The following is a 27,549-nucleotide window of genomic DNA, read 5'->3' as shown; positions in this document are numbered from 1 at the left end:
TCTGAAGAACAGCCTGAGAAGGTCAAACCAGCTGTCTGTTTCAGAACGAGACTTTCTGAATGGCCTTCTTCAGAATGGCCGTTATTTGAAAATTTATCTATTGATGTTTTTGAGGCTTTCTATTTTCAGAATAATAGAGATTATCATCGGGAAACATGATTTTGTTTTAATGAATGAGAAAGTGACTGTCAGTAGCAAAGAATTCTTCTCCCAAAAAGGCCTTCGTGCACCCCATAGAATGAAAAATAATGTGTCAGCTTGCAATTTACAGTGCATGTGTATGATTCAAAACAGAATTAGTTTTCTATTCATCTCCAGAGAAGGAGCTGCTCTGTGGCTGGCATGATTCAGAAGAAGCTCTGCGTGAGATATTTCATCAAGTTTTGAAATTACTCAAGAGCAGAGAGCAAGAAGTCCCGTGGCATTAAATCATTCTGACTGAAAGCCACTGTAATATATTTAAAAAAAAAAAATCGTGCCTCTGCAAAACTTACACCTATCTGCAGGACATGTTTGTAGGAATTCAATCAAACCCCCACTTAGGTAGAGGAAGGAGGTAGGATTAGGAAAAAACTTCCAATTTTGGCTGATACATAAATAGGTAGTGACTGAATTACTATCTGTAACATAGGATTTTTGTTTGTTCTTTATCACACTGAATGGCTCTTACTTACTTGGATGAATGGGAGTAATTTTTTCTGTGACTTTCTGTAAATGGTTTTTGTGGTCTGGAAGTCTAAGTGTAAAAATAATGGTGCAGGGAATCAACGTAACTTGGTCTGTGTTGTGGCTTGCTGCACCGTTTGGGCAAAACAATTGCTTTTTAAGTATACCTGCTATAGAACTATGTCCTAACCCTGGATTGAAAATAGAAGGATAAGCAATGCTGTTTTATTAAAGGGTTTTGGGTTACAGCCAAATAAAGCTCATCTAATCTGTTGTGCTTGACACACAGGTATTGTGGTCCACGCAGTGATTTTAATTCTAGTTATGCTCACTGATCTTCCTCTATTTACAAGATCTTATAGACTTAACAGTAACTGAGTGATATCTACTTCCTTCATTTTATCTCTTTGTCATTTAAACTACTATTTGAATGAACTGTACAGCTTTTTTGAAGTACTTTCCGCTGAAATTCCATGTGGCTGTCAGGCTAGTAGCAGAGACAGATTTGCCTCAGTCTATTTTATGTCAGATACTAGGAAAAAAAGTAACTGCATCATATGAAAGAAAAATAGTGGTTTCTATTCCCAAGCAAGATTGTTTTGTTTCTGCTTCTCTTGGCTTTGTATGTTCTTCTTTGATAACTTCACTAAAGATGGAGAAATGATTCATTGGTGCTCCCTTGTCCCAGACTTAGCAACTCCACAAGCTGTGCCATAAGACAAAGACTTCTTAAAAAGGAGGAAAAGCAGAAAGAGACGGAAAGAATGCTGAGATGTCTTCTGCTTCATTAACAGTTGAAGCAAGGAAATTTGATTTTGGCAGCTCTTCTAGTGGGAAAATATAGACCTGTAGAAACATCATAGGAGCTTGGTTTCTTGGTACCAAACATCCTAACAGCACAGCACGCCACCTGTGATTCTCTTCCCTAGAGGTGTGGGAAATGCTGCTGTCTTTGATCAGTATCAGGCTTGGTAAAACAGGAGTTACTCGTTGATCTGAGAATCCTTCCGGCTAGCAGTTGAAGAGAGAGCGAGCAGAAGAGGCTTCCTTTGCCACTTCTGCATCTACAGTCTTTGCCTTTAGATGCCCAATATACCTGTGGCAGCAGGAACTTGACCTATGGCCACCAACACCATAGGGCAGATCCAGCAGGCCAGAGGGATTTGCTGCACTGTAAACTCTGTGGTCTCACATGAATGATTTTAACCATCCAACTGGAAGCAGAAAATTAAAAAGAAATTAGAGCAGAGAAGTGCTGGGGGAAGGCATAGGGCAGGCAGCTAGAGAAGCCACAGAGATGCTCACTTTCTTCTGAAGGCAATGCTTGTGTTGGGACGCATACCTTTTCTTTCCTCATTTGCCATTCGCTGCTCATGGACCACAGAGTGCCATGTGGTGCAGTGGAAGCATGCTTTGAATTGCACCTCATTCATGTCCCCCACTCTCACAGCACAGTGCTCCCAATGGAAAGTTGCTGCTTTTCTTCATCCTTTAAATTCTGTCCAGAAAACCTCAATGGGTATCATGCACTCATGGCATTTGATTGTGGCACTAAAGCCGAATCTCTCTGGTGAGGCAGTGGCTCCTACATCTGCATGGGCTGATTGTTTTGCTTCCTTCGACTGCAGCACCAACCTCTGTCTTTGGAAGGTGCAACAGCAGAACCTGATGTGAGCTTTTATTTTAGGATCTGTTCCCAGCTGAGGGCTTATCAACCCAAGCATTTGCAGGAAAGGGAAGCACTGGCTGGCCTAGCTGCACTGCGAGCTGCTCCTGCTGCACTAAAGAGAGGCAGAGAGCCACACAGGCACCGTGCATCCATGGTCTTTTTGTACTGCAGAGCAGAGACTGTCACCACCTGGCAGCAGGTCCTCGATAGGTGACCTCTGCACAGGTGCAGACAGCTGGCAGTGAGCAGCAGGAGCTGTGGGAGGAGAGGAATCGTGCTTAGAGGATGAGATCACACAAACCCTGTAATTAGTACTGCCCTCTAATTGTTACATTGAGATTTTCACTTTGAGTCTTCGAAAACAAGCTGAAGAAGTGTCAGTGCAGTAGTTACTCCAAAGCTTAGGATGTGTTAAGAAATCCTGCTGGCGAGATTCCTTTTTTTCATGGAAGAGATTTGTTCCCTTCTTAGCATTTACATGACCAATGGAGAAATCAGCTTAGCTTAAATCCCACAGTATTTTCTTTTGAGTCTTTCTATATATTGACTTTTGAAATGTTCCTTGTTAGTGATAATTATAGCAATACTTGGCTCCAGCTGCAATTGAGGAATATGCTTAAAGATGAGTCGCTCTCTAATGAATGCTACTCCTTCAGGTTTTATGGTTCATCTTGACTTAATTATTTTAATTATTCCTCCCTCTGCAAAGTTATAATCACTATAAGGTATACATTACGTGACAGTATAAACAGCTGGTGTGAATTCAGCATAGTCTTCTTGCTCTACTCTTGTGCAGTGCATGACTGCTGCCACAGACATGAACAGATATAGGCAAGTATGACTGGGAATAGTTCAGGCAAGTTGCAAACAGGACTGGAGTTTTCACACTTGAGGCCCTTGCAAATAGTTATGGAAGCCAATGGATAATACCGCCTTACATTTTTGCGTAAGTGAAAGACTTCTACATGAGTAAAAACAAACAAACAAAAAAGACTGAAAGAGAGATATCTCAATGTCCCCATTCATTGCAGGGGAGTTGGACCAGGTGAACTTTAAAGGTCAATTCCAACTTTAAGGATTCTGTGGTTCTTGCTTGGTCTCGGCTCTGTAGGCTACTGCATGCACAAGGTCTTGGCTTGTTATTATCCTGGGCGCTTTCCTTTCTCTTTTATGTTTGCAAAGAATGGTCTTCAGAACTGCAGTAGAGCTCTTCAGACTGCAGAGTGCCATCTGAGCTTATCAGTAGGACTGAGGAACAGTTTACTTAAAGCAGTAGTCTGGACTTCTTCTTTTAAATTACCATTACTGCTTCAATCATTTAAAAAAAAAGAATGACACCTGCATGGAACTAAATCATTCATGTCTGGAAAGCACCCTTGGTGCTGTTGACAGCTGGCCACTGCCCAGCAATCTGATGCTTTTATTCCCAGAGAACAACCCCTAGGCTTCTTAACCTTGCTGTAATAGAGAAAGGAGAGGAGCCTTATTCTTTCCTACCAGTGCTTGGCAGCTGGCTACAAAGGATTTCTCTCTTGCCCATACCCTCTGAGCAAGGTAGGTGTTCCCAGCCTCTGTGTGCAAATCCTTGTAGCCCACCAAAACTACTTGCTGTATGCAATGATCCTGGCATGCAGCCACATCTCATTTTCCTCTTCTTCTGCTTAAAGGAACAGGTTTTGCCCCATTTAATTTGAACAAGCCAAAGATCTTCTCTCAGGTAACAGTGATAGCACAAGAGATAATGGTTTTAAGTTGTACCAGGGGAGGTCCAGGTTGGATATTAGGATTTCTTCTCTGAAGGAGTGATGATGCATTGGAACAAGCTGCCCAGAGCTTGACTCCACCACCATCCCTGGAGGTGCTCAAGAAATGTGGAGATGTGGAACTTACGGATATGGCTAATGGGTGGTATTGGTGATAGGTGGATGATAGGACCAAATGATCTTAAGGGTCTTTTCCAACCTTGGTGACTGTTATTCCAAGATCATGCAGAGAAAATATCAGATCAAAGGTGTCCACACAGACAGTTATATATTACTCTGTGAGCAGATATCCTGAAGTTTGTTTGGTAAGTATAACCATATTTAACAACCTTAGCTTACATAGATTTTGCCTTGTGCCCTCACAAGGCTTGCTGCTCCAGTAGAAGGTAGGGTGGGAGTGCTCTAAGGCCCTCAGCCAGAAGTAAGAGCTTCAACTGGTGTCTTCATAAGTTGTTCAGTTTTCTCTTGACCATGCAGTTAGCCAGATCCAATAGACGTTTCTGAGAAGCCAGCTGTCTCTGCATACCCTTACTTTTTGTTTTAAACAAGTCCTGTTAACAGTCTGACCATCTCTACTGCCCTCAGTGCACTGCTGATATTAGCTGTGACCCCAGAAGCAAAAATCCCATCATCTCTGATAGTATCTCTTGGTCACCCCATTTCCCAAAGCCTTCTCCAGGCCCCCTGGGTCATCTCTGCCCCCCTCTGGAGTGCAGTTACAGCCCATGGACAGGATCAGGGACCCTCAGGACAAGGATTCCTTGCACCCATGCTGTGCTAGAGCAGAGCGCCTCTTCCTCTTCAGCTTTTGCCTGTATCCAAGTTCCATGCTTGCACTGTACCAGTTACCAGATGTGAGGGTTTGTTTGTTTACCTGTGGCTCAATGTGTTACATCCTTCCAGTCTAAATCTCAGTGCGTGGAAGTAGCTGTGGGTTCTAGTCAGAAATGACACAGTGTCATGTTCATTCCTCTAAGAGATAGCTTTTATCTCCCTAAACCAGGCCTTGCTTGCACAAGTGTTCCTGAGTAAACAGGGCTCCCCTCAAAAGCTGCAGACTTGGGTATCTTGCAGACGTGCTCTGAATTTCCATCAGCCATGTGTGCCATTTATCTTACGTAGATAAAGCCATGTCAAAAGCCAATGAGGTGAACAGCAAAGCCCTTGTTAGCTGGGTTCCACTGTCTGCCTGATGAATGTGTGGGGAAAAGGCTTTCAGTGCCCTTGGCAATTCCTGTGCCACCACTGGGCTGTAAATGTCACTGTTTTTTTCCCCAACCAGTCCAAATATGGGCCTGACCAATCCTAGTACCAATCCTGGTACTTTTAGTAAAATTCTCACGGAAAAAAATACCTATTTCCCCTCCAAAATCCTTTGCCTGTGACATGTAAAGCTTTTATCAACAGAAATATATGATTTTATATAGCACATTCCAAAAAGCTCAGGAATAAAAGGGCACACGAAGGTTCAGGTTTTGTTTCACCCTGGAGATGCAGAGATCAGGACTGCCAAAGGGCAGATGTGAATATAGAGGACGTGTGAGCATCAGCTGTGCTGCACTCAAGTCATACAGATCCATGTGTGTGCTCACAAAGAAAATGTGCATAGCACTTCTGTGTGGCACATGGAAATAGGAATGTGGCAGACATTTGCTGGGAAACGAAAGGCAGAGCAGCCAAGCTATAGTCTGATGGCCAGAGAACTGTTTTTCTTTCTCAACAGCTGGACTTGAAGGCACTATAGGGAACTGATTGGGTACTATGGATTAATAAAACACGGAGATACGTTTTATTTTGAACCAAAAGTTAAAATTTTATTTGGAATATCAATATACCAAAAAAAAAATAAAAATAAAAACTTCCTTTTATGTAGTGAAATAGCCATTTGAAAATGGTAAAATAAAGATATTTCTCATACTATTCTCTCTTAGCTATTGTACATGTATTACATTTCCCCCTTTTTTTTTTTTCCTTTTTTTTTTCTGAATAGAAATCTAGATCAAGCTTTAAGGCTCCTGAAAGCCTAAAGCATGTAGTGGCTCTTTAGAGAAAGCAGATAAATCAATCAGAGCAGTGTTTTTCCAGCACACAACTCTGACTGAAGCTGTCCAGGGCCAGACAGACATGAGACTTCTCAGGAAGGTCGCTATATCAGGGGAATATCACTTCATACCCATTGGGAAATACCCTCTGACCCCACTTCATGCAGCATTTTATTGAGCACTGAGACATCCCTGGTCTCTCTTAGCTGGAGGGCTCTTGTGCCTTATTTGTGTTTAAGAAATCAAATTAATTCTGCCCTGTGTGTGGTTGTTACTCTGCTAGAAAATAAGTCTGCAACAAGGCACTGATCCTGTCCTTGCCCCTGTAAGCAAAGGGTTTCTGTGTCCATGTACACTGACTACCGTGGAACATTTGTGATAGCAGGATCAGGGACTCATCTTTTAGCTTGGTGTTAATAAAATAAATGGAATGGACAACCATCCTCTGCTATATTTTGTCAGCTTCAGCAGGAGGGTTGGACTTGATGGTCTCTAGAGGTCCCTTCCAACTGCTGCCATTCTGTGGGATTCTATGACAATGTACTGAACTAAAAGAGTAGAAACACACTGACAATACTGAGTTGTATTGCTTCTCTTTTAGAGGGCTCAAGGAGTCAAGCCTGGGGAATAGGACAGAGGACTAACACCAGGGCCTGGGTGCTTCATGTCACTGCTCTCTGAACCCACTGTGCTGCGACAGATCAGTGCAAAACGGGTGGACTTCTCTGGGCACCTCACCAGCAATCTCATTTTCTGTAAGTATTCAGCCACGTGCTGAGCTGATGTGGCACAGTCTGCACTCTGCTGAGCTTTCTTCCTCACCCAAAGCCACTTTTGTTATTTAAAAGCGGTTGTGCTTTTACAACTTGTGTATCAATAGCTCCATTATTGGTTCTGAACTACAGAGGCAGAATACAAATACTAAAGATATTATGGCACGTGCTTATAAAGGCTGCTGTGTCACAGCCCTGGTAACTGCTGCCTTAAATTGGTGCCTTACACTGGCTGCTACCTGAAAACCTGATATTGATCCCCTAGGTGTCGTTGCTCTCAGTTAATTCATTCTCCCATGTTTTTCTTTTTAGGAGAGAAAAACGACAGGCCCAGCAGCTGGCTGGCTGTTAAAAGCACAGATCAGCGGACCACAGGAGGCCTTTGGCTGCAGCCTGCCTCATGACAAGCAGCACCGGGCACGAGTCAGCCCAGATGGAGACTCAGCTCTGGCCCCAATGCTTCCTCCCTGCCTGGACACTGACCAGTCTGCACTGCCACCTCGCCTGCAGCTTGCACTCCCTTACCAAAGAGGCTTTATCTATCCCTGCTGCTCAGCTGGACCTCACCAAGGGATTCCTTTCTCATGCTTCAACCCTTATGGTAAGACAGTGCTTTTATTAGTTTTCCTCTGAAACTGTGGTGAAAGATGTCTTTGGGAAGCAGCCGCTTATGTGTTATCAGTGAGCTGAGATGCACGTTGTTAGTGACTGACTTACAGGACTCTTGTCAGCACGAGGGCTTTCCTTCTCACAGGCACAGCTTGAAGGGGGTTTGCAATTACCCAGCTTTTTGTTGTTTCCCTACCCAATCCTGCTCATGGTAGCCTACAGGTAAACCTACACAACCCTGTATTTCAGCAGATTGGATGAATGTGTCTGACATAAAACAAAGACTCCAGCCCTGGCAGACTGACCGTATCATCAGTGTAACTTGCCTGACTTCAGCAGTGAATCCCCTGACAGCACTGTGGTCACTGTCACAGATCCCATAATATTTGGTGCGCTGTGCAAGCTGCAGTCCCCCAAAGTATGTATGGTAGAACTGAGGCTTTACTTTAAGCTTTTGACAAAAAACAAACAAACAAAAAAAAAAGGTTTATGGTAGTGACAGAAAAGTGAGCAAGTGTGACCTCAAGGCTCAAACCAGGGGAAATCAGTAAGACCCAATTAGCTGTGTTTGGTTGGAACAGCTGGAATATTAGAGGTGTCAATAACTTAGGGATGACTGCCTCACTGTTTAAGTACATATTGAGAGGGTTAAAAGTGATGTCTAAATATCAAGTATGCACTTCTTAGGGAAAAAAAAAAAAAAAGAAAAAACAGCATATGTTTACTTTGGTCTTATCCTCCAACTTCTTTAATGTTGCCACATTTGCCTCCAGTGTAAAATTTCAGAGCAAAAGCTTTATGGCCATATGACCTGTGGAAATGCCTCTGTGACATGCCAGCTCCTGAAGCAAACAGCAGTGTGACACCCAACTTCTGATGGCAGTTGAACCCTCATTTGTTCCTTACGGGTCTGATCTTGCTGTCCTTTCCCTGCACACATACTCTCCTGCAAAACTATCCTCCCACCAGACCCCTCCCACTGGTTCCCCTGCATGTCTAGGGCACGCCTGTACTGTATCTGGAGGAGGCCTGGAGGCCAGCCCCTGTTCTGGAGCTGCTGCCCAGGCAGCAGAGAAGGGACCTTACATTTGGTATGGCTGGGGACACCTCTAAGTCTAACCTGAGCGCTCACAGGGAATGCAGGCAGGTTGGTATCAAACAGCACCTGCAAGGGCTTTCAGAGAACAGTGTAAAATGCCTTTTCTGCTGAACTCAGTGTTGGCATTGCCAGCGTTTCCATCTGGCATGCACAGAATGCTTCTTTTTTAATTTTTTTTTATTTTTTTAACTTACGCAATTAAGGAACACAGTGTACAAAACACAGTGGGTTGTTTGCACACTCGTTAGCAACCCACCCTGTTTTCTGTTTGTGCTAAAGTTGGGCCACAGGTCTTCACGTAGCTGCAGTATTATTTCCTGCTTGAAAAGATTCTTGGGTTTTTAAGCCTCTACCTGCAAGCCTCTAGCTACCAGGGGTTGCATGTAGCTCCTTGTGAGGCACAATGGGGCGTCTACTAGCGTTTCCCATCTAGGGGTAGGAGGCTTGAATTTTGGGTATTCCCTGTTACTCAGTCTTCATAACCTGGTTCTTAGCCAGGGCAAAATTAAGCGCGAGGACAAAGGCTTACTCAGCATTACAGTTATCTAATCCCAAGCTGTAAAACAGAATGGTTTACACATTTAATTGGTTTGTCTATTGTTCCCATGTATACAGTAGTCCTATTAATGAATATCATAGCTTCATTACTGGATATCACATTTTGCTGTTTGTTGTGTACCATAAAATAACGTCGGCACATCAATAACTTAACACAAATGTAAACGTCATTTCTGCTTGTTATAATTATGATTTCAGCCTAAAGAGGCATTTTGATTTGTAAGACCATTCACATAACATGGAATGTAACTTTATTTGTTTTTCTTTTGTAAATAATGAGACACCGAAAGCCCTTGTCATCTCTTAACAGGATACTAAAGCAGCTTTCATGAATGACAGCACAATTAAAGCTGAAAATCATAATTTAGAAAAAAAACCCAAACCCTTTGCACTGTACAATCTCAAATTAAAACAAGAAAGATAATGACAATCTTTTGCGTTAGCCAGGAAACGTGATTCTCTGCTGCTGGGCTTTTTTCTCGTTGACAATTCACAGAATGTGTATATGGGTGTAGTTATAGGTGTGTGTATTCTACGCAGAACAGCAGTCCCTATTTTGTTGATCTAGTTCTTCTAATTGTTTAGTTAAGCTACCTAACTGATACAATTTAGAGTACTACATTAACACATTTAACATCAAGTTTACATATTTGCGTCTTTGAAATACTAGGAACTTGTACACATTTTATTTGGCTTTGTAAGGACTGGAGTATCACAGATAATGCAATCTATTCATCTTTGAGAGAATATGGCTGTTATCAACTAGCTCTCTAAGGTTCAGAGCGAAATACGTTTCTCCTTATTTCTGTAGATGACTTCAGAGAAGAAGAGTGTCTTCTTTAGTGGTCAGTCTGATGTTACAGTACAGACTCTGCAGAGAGTGAGATACACGTTTAATGAAGAACAATTCTCTCTGGACATTAGAGCTAAGCCGTTGCAGCAAAATCACTCCGCTCAGACTAATTTCCTACACCAATCCCAAGAAAATCCTATTCTGGCATGTTTTGCAGTAGTATCTCCATGTGACCAGAGAAGGACTCTTGGCACATCTTCTCCCAGCCTGGCAGGTGAGTGCAGAGGCACAGAACCACCCAGCACTGCCCGGTCCTGCACCTCTTCCCCTCTCCTTGTGGGTTAGTCTGGCACACAGCTTGGGAATCAATGGGAAGAGGCATCGCTCGCCGGCTAGGGTGGCTTCTCATTTCTCATTCCATTCCGTGTTACTGTGGGTTAATTTGAGATTAATGGGTAATTCTTAAAAATCATGTTTCAGGAGTCGCCTCCGTCTCCTTCCTGAACATTCATCTGCTATTAGCCCCTGGTAATTTAGCAAATAACGGTTGATTTAGCCCTCTATGACTTATCCTGCTGCAGAAACTCCTTGCCTTTAGCTGAAAAGCATACTTGGAAAATGCACTCGCTGAGATATGTATTGCAACAGCACATCTTTTCACATTAGGCTCTTGTACCAGTCCTGCTCCTTCCTGCACCCCAGAGAGGTGCCTGCCTCCCAGCTCTACTTCCCTGGCACGGGACAGAGCAGAGCACTCAATCTCTTCTCGCTGCTATTCATGACCACAATGAAGTTCAACCACTTTCCACATAGGTGCACGTGACATCCTCTCGGGTTTCATTTTGGCTACAGGTATAAAGCTTTTAGAGAAAAGATTTTAATTTCACAATCCTACTGTGAATGTAAATGGGCTTGCTTTTTTTTTTTTTTTTTTTGTCAGCTCTCTGCTTCGCCTTGTTCAAGTTTAATGCTGAAAAACTATTAGAAGGAATTTAGAAACTTTTCACAATAGAAGGCTCTTCCATCCCAGGAAAACACACCATTTATTTAATGTAGTTTGTTTTCCCCTCAGTATTATTCCTTTCTGCTTTTCTTCTGTTTTCTTCTCACTTGTTTTTTCTCTCACTTGTTTTTTCTGTTTCTCCTTTTCTCCTTTCTTTTCTGGAGCAGGCAGGTACAAGAAGGAAGAAGTCTTTTGTCAGCAGTCCTCTGAGTTAGAGTAGATTTCAGTGAGTCCTCACCATGATAGGATCATAAACTTACTGGGTTAAACCAAGCTAACTTTCCCTAAGCTGCCAAGTTTTAGCTGCACCATACATATATGTGTTTCCTTGTGCCATTTTCTTTTCTTGTAATTTTGTTCTTCTTGATGACCCTGAGCTATGGCTTCTGTCTCATTTCTACCACTACTCAACCTTCCTTGCTTTTGTGGCTTTGCCAATATAGGCCTCAAAGAAAAAATGGCAGAAGAGCACAAAGTAGCTGAGGTACATGAGGGAGGACCAGATGATGTTCTGCACGTGGGAATGGCACTGGCCATGCTGCATCCAGGAGAAGACCAGGTAGTTGATTACACAGCCGACCAACATCTGGGTGATCTGCGACAAGGTGATGAACATGGCAAACTTGCGTGACACTCTGAAGCCAGCAGCCCGCAAGGCATAGTAAGAGTACATAACGGCGTGCACTCCATAGTTCATGGTCATAAACCAGCCACCGCCAGCCACCATGTCCTTGTAGGAATACCAAGAATAAAGTAACACAGTAATGTGATGGTACCAGTGTAAGAAGATGAGCTTCTGTTTCCTAAGAATAATGAATATTGTATCTCCTGTAACAAAAAAAAAAAAAAGAAAGAAAAAAAAAAAGGGAGGGGAGGAAATGAGAAACACATCAAGCAATTCCACAGTTACTGAATTCTGTAATGCACTCTTCCCATTGCTTTTGCTGGAGTATACACTTTTGGAGCATGAAAGAACACCTCAGCAACTGAACTCAGAGTTCATCAGATCTGAGCACCAGCTTGGGTCTTACGTCTTTGTTCTTTCTGGAAAACCCACACATCCCCATTTTGCTGAGTGGACAGCCCCTGTTTGAAAACTCCATAGGTCTTTGCTGTAAACATAACTGTGAAAGCCTGAAGTGAGGCAGGTGGATGTACATGCATCACCTCTGACTGTCGGACTGTCCATTGTGCACTCTGACCACAAGAGAAAACCAGAGAGCAGAAAATCTACAGAGGAAGCAGCACTGTGATTTGAATGCCTACCTGCAACTGGCTCTAATTAAAAGTTATTATGCAAAAAGCTATTGCATATGTAACCTACGTTGTTTAATGTATTAACTGCCAGAAAGGAAAAAAAAAACTTTTAGAAAGAAATCTGGTTTATGTTAAAATGAATGTTCTCCCTGCAAATTCATGTTACTGTTTTAAAAAAAGCAAATTAATTCCTCATTCCTGCCTTTTTCCTGTCTGCTTCCTGTGATTGCACTGAGCATCCCAATTAGATATAACCTATATATAATTAGATATAATGAATATATATGTATGCTACTTATGTGCTATTGTTACAGATAGTGTTTCCAAACAGGCACCTTGAAATGTGAAGCAGGGGCCCTATTTCTACAAATATTTATATCCCTGGAAAATCCAAATAAGAGTATCAGTGAGGGCTGGAACTGAAACTGCACTGTCTGCTCTAGGTCTCCAATAAGCCATATAAGCCATAATACTTCTGTTTATCTCATTAGCTGAAAGATGTTGACTCACATGTTAATAAGTAATCATATGACCAATTTATTGTTGATGCACAGTTTAAGCTGACATCCTCTAGGTTTAACCAAATGAGATTTCAGTGGTTTTGCAGTAATTTAAGCAGCAGGAAACCAAAGGATTCTGACACAGCAAAACAGTTGGTGTCCATCCCTTCCAGTGTTTATGCTGATGAATTGCTATCCTGTAATTTGCTGAATCAAATTCTCTGCTGAAACATAAAGACTTATTTTGCTGCACACCTTCACACAGTGAATTCTGCAACCCTTTGAGGTTTGGTAAAGGCATCCTCCAAAAGGAAAGCTGAAGGGTTGCTGAATCACTGTCTCCTTCCTATTAAAGCAATCCTCTGTTATACTAATAAGCTGTGGGATCAGAACACACGCAGATGGGATGTTAAGTTGGCTTTGGCATGCATATCATCAGTATCATTACAAATAAATCACTGGAGAGACAGCTGTTCATAAAAAGCCGCATCATACTGGATTTGGGATTTAAGCAGCCAGGGATGTTGTGGGAAACCGATTTCCATCTCAAGATAGCTTTCAGCATTCAGGGAAGAAGCACATTACTGTTTGTAATTGCATGCTCGCACATATATTTAAGGATGAATACTGCAGAATAAAGGTAGCTTACTGCCAACACAACAGCTTGCACCAATATCCACAGGGTGGGCAGCTCCCAGTGATGCTACTCAGATTTGTCTGTAATCACTGACTGCTTCAGAAGTGACTGGCCAGACGTAGTAATGCTGAAGAGAATACCAAGGAAATCACCCTTTATTCTCACAAAAATTTCATGGGGAGCAAAAGGGATGTGATGCTTTCTCAACATCTGCATCGTGATCATGAAGTTTACTGGTCCCTTGGGGCTATACCTAGACTTACAAATCTAGTGCCTGAACTTGCAAAGCATTAGATCCCAGCTAAAAGCAATTCTGGAATTGAATCTCAGGCTGCTGGAAGAGGTGGGATAACAAACACAAAAACACAAAGCACATGAAGAGTGCTTTTTGGCAAGCTTGGGTATTAGAAGGGTGGCAGCGTGTTCCTAGCAAACTTTTGTAGACTTGAAAATCCTCTCTGGAACTACATCATTAACTGATGTTTTCTGATGGAGATTTCTTATTAGCTTTTCCTGGTTTCCACTCTGCCTACAGCTCCGACTCTGTTAGGATGCCAAATAACCCTCAAGGAGTAGCCACCTGGAGATGAAGACAATGTACAACAGCAAGAGCTCTAAGGAGGAACAGGAAAACCTTCTGCCACTTACATGATGCCTCACAACTGTGAATTCATTGCTTATGTTCAGCACTTGTTAGATAGCTGAAATCCATGGCTGGCAGATAGACTACATGAACTTACAACTTACATGAAACTACAAAGCTGAGCTGTAATTTCAGCTTTGAAGATGTCTCTAAGTGAGGCACACTTCGGAGACCTTCACCTGGACAACCTGAGGTGTATGTTAATACATGACACATCCCTATATGGCTAGAGCAACCAATCTAGGGGCTTTACACTCTGCCAAATTAGTAGCAAAAAAACTCAGTTTTGAAACAACAACAAAGACCAAGCTATTTTTTCAGAAAGACAGCACTGAACTTAATGGCATCTAGAGAGAACGCTCTCTTCATTCTGCTCTAAACAGGCATAGCAAGAAAAAGGGAGACAGGGTACTCACCTAGTTCAGGTGCTTTGCTTAGTACAAATGCATACGCCCAGAATTTGCTGACAGGTCCATTGTAAAAACTCTGGTCACACACTGACTGCTTCAGGCCTTTGGTCATCAAAACGTACAGCATGTAAGGAGCGGTTCGAACAGCACCAAATATACTTTAAAAAAGAAAGAGAAAATGAAGAAAGTTGAGTAGATACTTGGCATCTACATGTGGTCACTTCATTATGAGAAAAAAAGATGTAGATGTGCTGAAAAAAATGAGCTTGAGACAGCCTTAAAGTTGGAGTAACTCTTCTGGCTTCTAGGAAGTTATTCTGAACTCATATTTGCAAAGTGGACTGCAGTAGAATTCCATGGTGAAAGTCAGAAACACTGGTGTTACCTTTCCAATCTCATTACTACAGGAAGAAGTCTTCTGTTTTCAGGAACAGCTGGAGACACCTACTTCCACTGCAAACAACATACACAGCTTTGATGCTGATGGCTAGAACATTACAAAACATGAGTTAATAAAGAGCTGCCATCAGTACAACCAGGATCAACTCCCTCTTCTGATTTCCTGAGGTTTCTCTCATTTCCCCCTGTATGTGTTACATCCACGGGAGTTCTGAGCAGTGAAGAAAACAAGCAGGGTGCACAGATTGCAGCAGAATGTTGCAGTCAGGGCTGGTGGTCTGGTGCACGTGCTGACTTCATCTCTTGACAGATCATTGCTAACAGAAGAACTGAGTGGTTGAATGGTTGTAAACAGCATGGATTCACCCTCATATAATCAGTGAGGTACAAGGTAACAGTATTTTGTAAATGAGAAACATCATGAGATCTGAAATTATACTGATTAGTACGATTAAGGAAGAGATGGGTTCAGGTAACAGAAGACATCAGCTGATGGAAGGAGCTTCTGTCTCAGCAGTGAGACACTTTGCAGAAGTAATTGCCTCAGAAGAACATGCTTGCCCATCGTTTAACACCACAGCTTGGAAGGCCTTCAAAAGCTATGATGAATACAAAATAAAATGAGCACCTTTCAGAAAACTGGAGCAAAGAAATGCCCAAATTCTTCTGGGGATGAGTACATCTTGCTTTTATATCACACAACCCTGTGCTTCTACCCAGGCGCACCTTATCTCCCCTCTAGCTTCCCTGTGGCCCTGTCCTAACTGTCTTACTTTGTCAGACTGGATCTTTCAAGTAAGCCTGCCAAGCTCTTGATAAACATTTTTATATTATTTGCATAAAGTTTTTAGATTTCCAAATCTGCCGCATTAATGTAACCAGTCCAACTTGCCCTCTGCTAGCAGCAGCACTGCCCTTTGCCCACCCCTGCCCAATGCAACAATGCTCCTGTGCTGCTCCGTTTTGTTGCGTGAGGTTTCACTGTTCCTCAAAAAATTCAGTGGTCAACATTGCTCTGTTCTCCTTAGAAGCTACTATTATTAGCTGCTATTTGAATGGTGGTACTTGCTCATGGGCTGTACTGCCAGACAAGTCCTCCTGTTCTGTATGCAAACGAAAACCCCATCCTGCTGTGATACAGAAGGAATTTAGATAAACCTAAGATATATATAACCTAGATATACCGCCACAAAGTTATGCATATATTCCCACGATTGGACAAGACAGCAGTGGCAGTCTTCTACATACAGATTTTGGAGTCATCCATCCCTTCACAGAGAAGGAAAGCACAGCGCTCCAGGCATCCCCACAGCCTGTAGTGTAGCTCCTCCATGTTCCCTCCCAGAAGTGCTGCCTGTGCACGCTTTTCTCACATCTTTCTGGCCTTAGTCTCTTCCACCTGGCAGAGAGTGCCCAAGCCTGCTGAAGGAGTTTTGAAACCGGTGCAACTTGGTCCATGCCTTTTCGCCAGTGTTTCACATATGCTCTGTTTTCCCAGGAGCTGCATTTCTTGTTCTCAAGACAGGCGATCTTCACAGCAATGTGATCAAATCACTTCCCGAGACACTGAACTCCTCAACTTGGCCAGGGCAGGTTGCTGCTTGCCTCCTGTGTTTTAGGTGGTGGCAAAACTGGGTGGAGGAAGATCAGTCAGAATAGCTAACAATACACAGCCAGTTACCTACTTTTCCCATTAGCAAATACTTTAGAGCTGACATTAAAATGGCAAAAAAGGAGGAAATCTTAAATTAGGAAGTCAAACAGCAGCAACTATGAGTCTTTGTTTGCAAAGAAATTGTACTGCTCTCCTAAAATATTACATATTACTGAAGTTTTAAAGGCAAGGAGAACTCATGAGCACATACTCAGATAAGAGGGGCATCGGCTCAAGCAACAGGCAGATGTTGATTTCACTACAGGCAACTCAGAATGGGTGCCCACAGACTTGATCTGGAATGATAAGAGAGCAATTTGCTGTTCTAGAGACTGCGTGGATTTGATTCCTTCTGTTCAGCATCAACTGCAGAGCTCTCCTTGGAGCAGGTGCGCATGGACACACATACATTCTTAACTGCAGCAGAAGTAATTCTGTGGTACAGCAGCTTCCCTAAAGAGAGGTTCATGACTCCAGAAGAAGTGATAGAGGCTTTACATGGTGTGTCAGACTGACTTGAAATCAGCATCAGTGAAGAACAAACCAGATTTTAGTATAATTCACAAAGAAAGGCATTATGAATAAGCAAGAAGCAAACTGCAAGTAACTGATCCTAAATATATGCCATGGGCAGGTAGCAGTTTGTGCCAAACACTTGCCAACAAGCACACGCCACCAGAGATGGAAAGAGATCTACTGCACGCCTGCAAATATACCTTGGATCTAGAGAGCTTGTTACGCTTCTGCCACTTAATCTTGTTTGTTCTGTGAGATCAACCAACACATTTCTATCTTGCAAAGACATGATGTGCAGCAGAGTGATGACTCTGCTTGCTCAGTAAATCATTTCTGTTTCATTCTGTCCTCGCCCTGTTCTATGCTGTAGTCTTTGTGAGGTATTGAAGTGAACTGCTTACCAAAGCAGTTTGTATAGTGTGAATTATCTGCAGGGATTTCAGAAATAAGGTAGCAGTGAATTACTGTACAATTACAGCCTTTTGCAATGAGAGAGAGAGAGATCAGAAACAAACTGCACCAGCTAATGCAGCCTTCTCATCTATTCAGACTCAAAATGTCCTACATTCGCCTCCCTCCAGGCAGTGGCTGCTCAGCTAGGCTAACAAATGCCCAGCTGATATTTTGCTGGCTATAACATGAGCAAAATGCATCCATGAGTAAAATAAATCTAAAACTTTACCCTCATAAACTTTTCAAATGAAGGCCTCAAAAGCCATCGCACACATGGGTCAGGGCAGCATTTCCAAAGTAAAATTGAGGGCCAGGAGCTCTCTGATGTGACAGAAGGCAAAGCAGGCAACAGCGGTCAAAGGCTGCTCACTGCTCCATGTTTCATCCACCCTGCAGTCAGAAGGATGGTTCCCAAAAGCCAGAGAGGGCAGCAGGCAGTTGAAACCTTCATTTGGCCCCAGTTGTCACTGTGGTAGATCCAGCTCCTCCTGCTGCAGCTACTTCCCTGCAGCTGGCATGGCTCATAGCACATCCCAGCCCAGAAGCTACGCTGCAGGACTGAGAGGGAATGTGGCTGCTGCATTAAAAAATACATTTAAAAAGATAAAGATATCTAGGCTTACATTTATCCCACAGCAATGGCATTACTGCATTTCATAATGTCCTACTCAGCCATTATTAACTCTGATATACCATTTTCCTATCTAGAAACAAGCCTACACCCTAACTTTTCAGCACACAGTTCAGCATAAAATGCAGCAGCACATCCTGAAAGCATACTAGTGCTGTGAAATCCACAGAGAGGAAATCCTTTTCTCTGGATTTGCACCCTAAAAGAATACAAACAAGCTGATACAAACACCCAGTGCCTATTAGACAGGTCTCTGCAGACACAGTGACCAGAGTGAGTGTAAAATATATTAGCTAGAGGGATCAAAAGTGAAGCACTTTTATTTTCTAAAGCGTGTCTCCGTGTGCTGTAATCTGTGCAGATGAGGCACCAGTAGGGAGCAGCAGGGAGCCCATGGACAGCAAAACCATGCTGTGCTGCCCAGTACTACAGAATTACCTGAAGGACTTCGTAGGGACTCCTCAGCACAGAGACTTGGCAAGGCTGGTCGAGCACCCAGAGCCCCACGGCCTGGCTGTTGGAAAGCAAAACCCAAATTCTGTCTGTTTGCCCAGGGGGCAACTCACAGAATATCTGCAAATGGGATTCCTCCAAACGTGGTCCGGGGACACCCAAATTGAGGGGAATCAGGGCCCAGAAGAGCAGGCGTTCCTCACCAACACTGGCATCTACACAGCCTTGCAGCCCTTCCTTGTCACACAGCAATGGTAAGAAAAAAGAAGGCATCTTTTTTTTTAGTTTAGCAAGCAAAATATTTACAGAGGAAGGACCCTGCGTTAGAAAGAGACATTCGAAGGTCAGCTCCACTGAAGAATGTGGCACTTTCTAAACCTCCTTTGTGATAAATCAAGCTGCATTCAGCTTTCAGGCCTGATCAGCAAGGGTTTTGCTCGTCAGATCAAGTTTCCTTTCTCCTTTCTGCTCAGTTTCTTAACAAAATCAAATGGCCTTTCTGTGCTGTACTGCGTGAGAACTTCCATCCTGATGTGGGAGCAAAAAGCTGTGGAGTGGGTGGTGCGTGGGGCAAGCGCAGGGTGCACGGGCATCCCTTGGGCTGGCATCATGGGGGGGCCTGGAAACACATAAAATATAAGCAGATACTGGGAAAACATACTGAGAAAGTGTCTGTATGAGAAGTAACTGTCTGGACTAAGTTTCTTGAACAGAAATACAGCTGAAGCCACCTTAGCTGCCCACTGGATAGCTACCCTTGAATCTGGCATGGCCAAGAAACTCCTGAAATAAGAAGTGGTAAACTAAGACCAGTGTGGACAGGCAAAGTAGTCAGATCACAGTGTACTTGGTACCTTGCTAAGGCTAGGGTGATGATACTACTAACCAGTGGGAAGAGCAGCATAATTTTATGGAGCTGTTTGCCTCCTCCAAACCTAAGATCAATCACAGAATGGCTTCAGTTGGAAAGGACCTTAAAGATCACCCAGTGCTGACCCCCCTGACATGGGCTGGTTCCACCACCAGGTTAGGCTGCCCAGAGACCATCCAAGCTGGCCTTGAATGCCTCCAGGGATGGAGAACCTGCAGGTTTTTTGGGCAGCAGTGCCAGGGCTTCACCACCCTCTGAGTAAAGAATTTCTTCCTAACACCTAACCTAAATCTCCCCTCTTTTAGTTTATAGCCATTCCCCCTTGTCTTATCTGTGTTTATGCTCTCCAGTGGCCTCAGACCCTGCAGAAGAAGTGTTCTAAGAGCCAACAAGCTTTTGTGTTAGCAAGGAGAAGACCCTCATACAAAATTTTAGTAGTTACGACAGGAGGTTTACGGCAGCCCCCCTTCAATCTGTAAAGCAAAATACAAAATCACATTTCTTTCATTTCTACTATGATCTGGCTTCAGTGACAGTAATGACACATAGCTGAGTTGAAATCAAAAGGGAATGTCCAGGTTAAAGCAGCTCCTTGAGTGGTGCAAGATGAGGAAAGGATACTACAGCTGTGATTGAGCCTGCTGGTTTTTATAGGTGCCTGGGCACACATTTGAAGCCTTTGGGTAGACATGTCAGACAGTTTCAGGCTGCGGAAGAATTAAAAACATAACAATAACCTTTCAAGAGTCTGCGGAGAGATGACATTCATTCCCCTGCAGGAAGGGGACTGGCAAGACCTGCTGTGAAATACTATACATATGGTATTCCTAACATATGAAGGCATGGGCTGAGGAAGAAATACATTTCCCGACTAATTGCCCTTAAACTTCATTGGATGGATTCAGGAACACATACAGTATAGAAACTACAATATTGCTTTCAGCTTATCTATCTGTCATTGAAAAAACATGGTATCCTTGCAGCAAAGTGAGCAACCATAAGCTAAGAAACCGATCATTGACTACAGATGAAACATGGGAAATAACTGAGAGAGACCTTTCGGATCTCATTCAGTGGTCTACATGGAAATCCAAGGATCCTATTTGTATCTCAAGTGGCTCAGTCACTGCAATAGGACATGTCCTCTAATCTCACAGAAAAGCAACCCAGAAAAGGATCTGACATTCACCATCCAAAATGGTCAACATGGCACAACAACAGCACATAAAAAACATTTTCTAATTTATCTTATATATTAATAACTGACTAGAAAAGCCATCTTTATATGTCTGCAGCTGGAGGTTACAAATATTTTGCTTCATTTGTTGAACTAAGGATTACATTTTTCAATTAAATACATCAGCCTCTTGGGCAGCGAAGGATATACGGTAAGAATGTATTCACTGAATTATAAAAATAACTTTGGAAAAAAATGATACTGACTGGATATTTGGCCACTCTTAACACTAAATGTAACATTTACGAGGCATTTTACAAGCATCTAAAAGAGAAGAGTCCTTAATAGTGAGTTCCTTTGAAAACTCAGAGACACAGTTGTTGAAATTACAGCAGATAAACTTAGTCCAACTGTTATTTTTTATAAGAGATGGCAAAGAAAATTATAGTGGTATAATGGCACCAGGACCAATGCAATGAGATGTTACAAAGAAAGAAGAAAATGGAAGGCTTGCAGGGAAAAACTCCACGAAGGCAGGCTCTCCAACAAGAGATCCTTCCTCAGTGTCAGTCAGCCCTTAAATGGGGTCTAAGAGGGTTTGAGCCTTGGTTCCACCCCTTCCTGTCATACATGTGAATTGCATTCACCTGTGCTCCCAGGGCTGACCAGGTCTTTTCTCCAGGTGCTCAATCAGTGGTCAGGCTGTGACTCAATGGTTGCCATACAAAAATTAACATAAATAGGCTGTTGTCTCACCATCTTTCAACATTTCTGAGGTGCTTTGAGCAACGTCAAAGTTAGAGATGGAAAGAGAGAGACCTGGCCCTGCACATGTTTTTGGTAAACATGTACAAACCACCTTCCCATGTTACCTCCCAGAACTTGCCCACGTACCTCACAGAAAAACCCCATCCCCTCATCAGATCTGCTTGTGATAAAAAGGACATCTCCAACCCCTACAGAGTAGACCTTTCTTGTTGCTGTATCAAAATGTTGGTTTTATCTCTTTTCCAACAGTCAAGTGATCTATCACTGCCAGTTTGGGTTGTCCCACAGATACCAGTGCCTGAACAATATCCAGGCCAGCAATTGCTTTAGCTCAGATGTCCATGCATAAAGATCTGCCAAGGACAAAGTTGTTCTTCAGCTGGGTTCCACTCAGGTTCAGACCTAACTTCCTTCAGACATCTCTCTGCATTGTCATATCCAAGGATCTCAGCATTGTATTTGTGAATATTTCAGTCCTTAATGGTGTTTACTCTTTCAACAGCCTTGTAAAGTGGCTAAGCACTGATCCGTTTCAAAGTCTGAGAGGTGAGACAAACTGAAATTTAAGTGTCCCGTCAAAAATCTGTGCCTGAGCCAGGACAAGCAATGTTGTGCAACATCATGAACTGTGTGTGGTTCAGTGCCTCGCTCGTGAGATCTGTCTGACTTCCAGAGAAGGACATCTGACCTCACTCTATCAGTGAAAAACATATTTAGTGAATCCACATTAAATGCTCTGGCTTGAGGCATCTTTAGAGAGAAGATTCTTATACAGAGCATTTTCTGACCTACCACAATTTTTTTTCCTCTCTTCTTAATAGTACTCTCAGAACTTCCAAGTCCCAAATTCTCTTTCTTAATCATCCCAGGCACAGCTACATCTTTAAAAAGTTTGTAGACATTAAATAATAATAAAAAAAGATGAACAGTCTACAGAAATATACTTCTTAACATCACCTTTTCATCATGGGCACCTCTGGTATGTTGGCAGCATACTTTCAGGACATAAAATACAAAGCAATGTGCAGAGAAACACAGTGAAAAGTTCATAAAGCCCTGCTATACAAGAAACACAAACAGCTGAAAAATTAGCTAGAGAGCAGATAAGAGCAATGCATGCCTGCTATTGTACTCCTATTTTCCCTTGACATATCAGGCTAATACAAGCATGGATTTGATCTGACACAGCTGGACACAAGCCACAAACAAGAGCCTATATAATGAATTTTAAGAGCATCCCTGCTTCTATTTCACTTCGTCTTGCCTCCCAAATTTTTGTAAGACCAGTTTGTAGCAACCTGTTCTATGAAAGGAGAAAATATTTGAATTCTTTTTCCTCATGGATTTTTTGCTGCTGTTGTAATTATCATGGTTGCTTTGTATGACTGCTCCCGCCGATCCCTTTACTTGCACCAGTGAACTCCAGAAGAAAATCAGGCATTTAAAACCACCCTCCTGCAGTGGATTCTGGTCCATGCCCAACTCCTTGTGACAGGTGCAGATATAAAAAAACACCAATAAGGTGGAAAATTCTGTGTCAGTGTTCTTAAAACCTCACTACTTTCTTTGCTAATGACCTCATTTGATAAAATGGCAGAAAATGTGACTATTTAATGCCATTCAGGAAGTGATTCTGTGGGAAGTTCTTTTCAACAGGCTTCTATCCAAGTTTAGGAAGAAGCAGCCTGAAGGCATAACCAAGTCATCCTGGTCACAGGTGTAGTAACCTGCATGGACAAAAACAGGACCCCAAACTCTCACAATAAAAAGAAATCTCATTATTTCAAAGTCAGTCTGGGGATTTTGCCGAAGACTGCAATGGTGGGACTTGCAACTATCATAATATTACCTGAGAACCTAAGTAGAATTCCTTTCTGCTCTATACTGTTTCTGTTTCACTGGAAAAAAAAAAAAAAAAAAAAAAGCTAGCTATAATTTCCCCATATTTTAACTAAACAAACTTTAGGCACAGGTATGAAAACATGAGCAACTCTTTTCTGGTACTGCTGAACTACAATAATAATTTATATTCTCATTCCGTCTATAGCACTTCCAGTATAAAACTGAATTTTAGTGTAAAACTGTACTATTCAAGAAGTAGGTTTGTGCAGGAGCTTAGACATTTTTGTGCTCAGCTTCCAATAGATAATTTAAAGCACAGTAACTTGTGCACCTGTGTTCTCCAAAGTTTGTCTGGTTGCTAAAATTATTTGGGAACATTAATTATTCTCTTGCAATTGGCAGGAACAAGAAAAAAGTATGGAAAAAACAACTTGGTTCTACGATGTCCCTTTTGACTACAAAATCTGAACACCTTTTAGAAGCGCATTTTCAAAGGTTATGAAACCAGATTTGAAGAGCACTTACATTAATCTCATACTTTAGAAAGAACATAGAACTCATTTTCTTCAGTTCATGCATCTGAAAAGCTATAAGGTACCTATAGTCTTCATAATGACTAAACTATTGTAATTAAGAGCACAATTTTCACGCATGATTTGGGGTAATAAATGTCTAAAGCTTCCTGAACTCCCTGAAAGCTTGAAATGATGCTTCTGTTCCAACTTGTAATTTCACTTCTGCAGCTGAGGGGACACATCATTTGGAAATACGTGCTTTCTTTCAGAAAGTGTATTTGCTAACTAGAGATGGATTGTCTCCATTGTGGTGCCTCCAAAACACACAGACACAAATAGTTACCCCATCTGCAAGGCAGCAAGAGCACAAAGAATTTGGCAAGCCCTCTGCAGAGAAACTTTCCTTCTAAAGCCCTACTGCCCCATTGCTCCTCAGCCTCTCCCCTCTCCCATCCCCTAAGCAGGCAGCAAAACAGATGGAGCTCACGGCTCACTCACTTTGAAGGTGATGGAGTCCCATTCAGGGTGGAATCAAACCACAGTTTTGTTCAAAAAAGAAAAAAAAAAAAAGGAGGAATTGAGGAATAACATATGCTCCTCTCAGTGTGGCACCCACCCTAAAGCGTAGCAGTCAGCGGTACTGAACGTGCATTATGATGGGGTGCTCTAACTCTGAGTACCATGTGTGCAAGCAAAAGTTCTGCTGATCCTTGCAGTTTTTATCCCTGGTTTAGCCCAAAGAATTTTCTTTGCATAAGTTCACGCATACTTTGAGGTTTGGGCTCAGTCCTATCAAAACCCCAAAGCAAAACTTAGAGAATTCCCCTTCCATCATTACCCCTCCAACACATAAACCTTGCATTTCAGATCCATTTGCTGTATCTGATGCAAATGTTTCTTCAGCAAGCTTTTCAATATAAATCAGTTGAGTTTTCAGTGGGGACCAAACCTGAAACCAGGCCAGCTCAGAGTGATTTAAAAATTGTGCAAATATTTTACATGGCTCTAAGAAATAATATATCATTCAGGTTTATATACACATAAGCATATGCATTCATTCCTGGGTGGTTATGACTTTCCCATGTGATGAATTATTGGGAAGTAATTGAGGAATTGGAGGTATGTTAAAGTGACAGCTCACTCTGTGGCTTCAAGTGAGGGCAGACACTGCTCTCCTTACATCAATCTCTTTCCCCCCTCTGCAAATACTTCTACGTGGGGTCACTCCCTTCATCCCTTCCCTCTCTCAGTCACAATTCACCTGGTTCCTAAAACCATTTCTTTGTCCTTTTTATTGACAAAACTGAAGGAAAGCAAAACAAAAAACAGGCTTATTTGCTTTCCTCTCCAGGGACCTCCACTGAGCATCCCCAACAGTGACATCTCTGCAGGGCTCCAGATCAATGGATGCTGTCATTGAGAAATTTTAATCACGTTAACACCACAGCAGAGAAAAACCTATTTGATTCTCTCCAGCTAAAGCAGCAAGCTCAACACCTCTACTCAATTGCTGAAACTGCTACTTGGAAAAGCTTATTTATCTGCAGATAAAAATCAATCTGCAACAGCTACTGACTTCTGGTCCCTCCTCACCAAACCTGAATTCTCCCTCCAGGAAATGCAGTTTGATCCTGCAACTGTCTTCCTTACAACTGGGATTAGCTATACTCAGGCAATCCTGAGGTGCAGAGTTCAAAAATAATGCAGCCCCACATTGTGGGCTGGTGGAGAAGCCTGTGCTGCTTACAGAGAGCTGCAGAAAAACAAATGCCAGCATCAGATTCTTGTGAGTAGTTTTTACAGCAGTTGTGCTTGGTCATCACCCAGAAACATGAAAGAACATCAGAATTTGCTTACAAAGACACCATACAATGCTGAAAAACATTCAACTGCATTCTTTCAAAGAGTGAAAAGTCATTTTCCTGCTCTACCCACACATCCCTGTATTTCATCTGACTTCCAAAGAGTCGGTTACAACCCAATCAATAGTAATTACCCGTCATCTATTCTTTGCTCCTCACTGTGCTTTTACCTGATGCTGGTACCTGACCACCTGGCACACCAGACTTGCAGAAACACTATTTCTTGATGAAAGCTGTCATTTCTCAAACAATAACTCACTCTTCCAATACTAAATAATAACAGGATTCTGGCTGCAAGTGAAGAGCCCCAGCACCCTGCAAAGGCTGTATACACAGCAAGGCAGTTTTCTGTCAAGAACTATTTCTTAGTCCTTAGATATTTATTTCAGCAAGTTTAGACTGTGGCTACACTGATAAAAAAAAAAGGAGAAAAAAAATCCATTTTCTGCTTAAGCCCCATATTTGGTGCAAAATCTCATAAGAATTAAGGAATTCATCTGAGAATTTCTAAAGCAGCCCATGAGGATTCATAAGCATAGCGTACCTCTTAAGAGATCCTTAATGAATGCTTTAGGGGCATTTGCACTTCTTCCTGTGTCATCACTGAAATTATTCTCAGCATCCAATGTTATCTCAAGAAAATTTTAGAATAACTAATATTCCAGAGACTTAAATGATAATCTAAAAAAAAAAAAAAAGTGACATCTTTTTCTGCAGGATAATTTAAAAGTACTTATAGGATCAAATGTATCAAGTTGGCAAAGTAACCACCATGAATAGCATTGAAATGTATGTATTCAGGAGTTTGAAATTATCCTGGACAAATAAAGCCAAAATATAATACAGTAAAAGATTTAGCAGAGAATCAAGCCACCCAATGGAATCAGCAATCACTAAAGCTGTAAAACAGGCAGGTAACAACTCCAGTAAGATCTAAGTTACAGATAAAGACTAGCATTTGACTGAATAAAAAAAAGGCTTAAAGAAGCTAAAAGTTATAATACAGCTATAATGAGATGCTCAGAGCCATAAATTGAATGGCAACTACAGGTCTGGAGTCACTGATCTCCACTTTTGGCTCAGCACTCCCACAGGCAGCCCAGCCCAGGGGGCTGCCTGCAGCTGGTGAACAGCGAATCAGCCAGGGATGGAGCAGAGATCTAGGGAAGGTGTGGAGTTGTCAGGCATGAGGAAGCTCACCTGCACAAAAGAACACCTTAGAACATTTTACACTTGTTACATGGTGTCTTTGCTAAACTGTAGCTCATCACAGATGTGTGGCATGTGCAGGCTCAGCTCTTCACTCCCCAGATACACTGTTTGGTCTGCTCACCATTCAGTGTTGAGAGAGGTCGGCTCCCATGGGCTGGGGCAGGGTGACTGCATGAGAAAAGTGTAATTTGGAGTGACAGTGTCAACACTCTCACTGATTTTGAGTTGGGTCAGCAGGACCAAACAAGTGATACAACTGGTTTCCAAATAAAATACTGTATTCAAACTGTGTTTGAATAAAAAAACAGATAGAAAAGAAAGATATTTTTTAAAGAAAGGAAGTCTAGTTCCACACTTAATTTAGTGGCTGCCAAGGGAAGTGGTAGAATCACCGTCCCTGGAGATGTTCAAGAAACGTTTAGATGTTGTACTGAGAGACATGGTTTATTGGGAAATATTGGTGATGGATGGTTGGACTAGATGATCTTAGAGGTCTTCGCCAACTTCGGGGATTCTATGATTTTAAGGAAAGAGATTTTAACAGGAATTGTTTACCCCATGGTATCTGCATCTCCTGTGGAGTTGCATTAGCTAGGTCTCATGTGGCATCAAAAACAGTTCTGGGTTTGTAGTGAGATGCTCTTCTTATTTGGAATAAATAACACATATATTGGGCATATGTCTTCCTGACAGGACTTTATTGCTCTTAGTCCACATATTTCTTCCACCTTCACACTGTTATTTTAATGCCAGCTAGCATTTGTTCTGCAATTT

The 27,549-nt window shown here is 42.2% G+C and overlaps 1 protein-coding gene across 2 annotated transcripts in view; it reads right to left on the bottom strand.

Annotated features, from left to right (window-relative positions):
* Window positions 1-10,297: 10,297 nt before the first annotated feature.
* ELOVL6 (ELOVL fatty acid elongase 6) overlaps window positions 10,298-27,549 on the bottom strand; it is a 65,247-nt gene continuing 47,995 nt past the window's right edge. For both annotated transcript variants that reach the window (XM_065736900.1, XM_065736901.1), the window contains 2 exons: window positions 14,429-14,580; window positions 10,298-11,803 (listed from right to left, as the gene is read on the bottom strand). In XM_065736900.1, coding sequence (XP_065592972.1) covers window positions 11,379-11,803; window positions 14,429-14,580 — 577 coding nt within the window. In that variant the 3' untranslated portion in view covers window positions 10,298-11,378. The remainder of the gene's footprint in view (window positions 11,804-14,428; window positions 14,581-27,549) is intronic.

Source organism: Cyrtonyx montezumae, unplaced genomic scaffold (assembly GCF_038088225.1).
Source record: "Cyrtonyx montezumae isolate F1298 unplaced genomic scaffold, pur_monq_1.0 scaffold_2, whole genome shotgun sequence".
Classification (NCBI taxonomy): Eukaryota; Metazoa; Chordata; class Aves; order Galliformes; family Odontophoridae; genus Cyrtonyx; species Cyrtonyx montezumae.
Note: the sequence above shows the minus strand (reverse complement) of the source record. Positions and strands in the feature narration are given on the sequence as shown.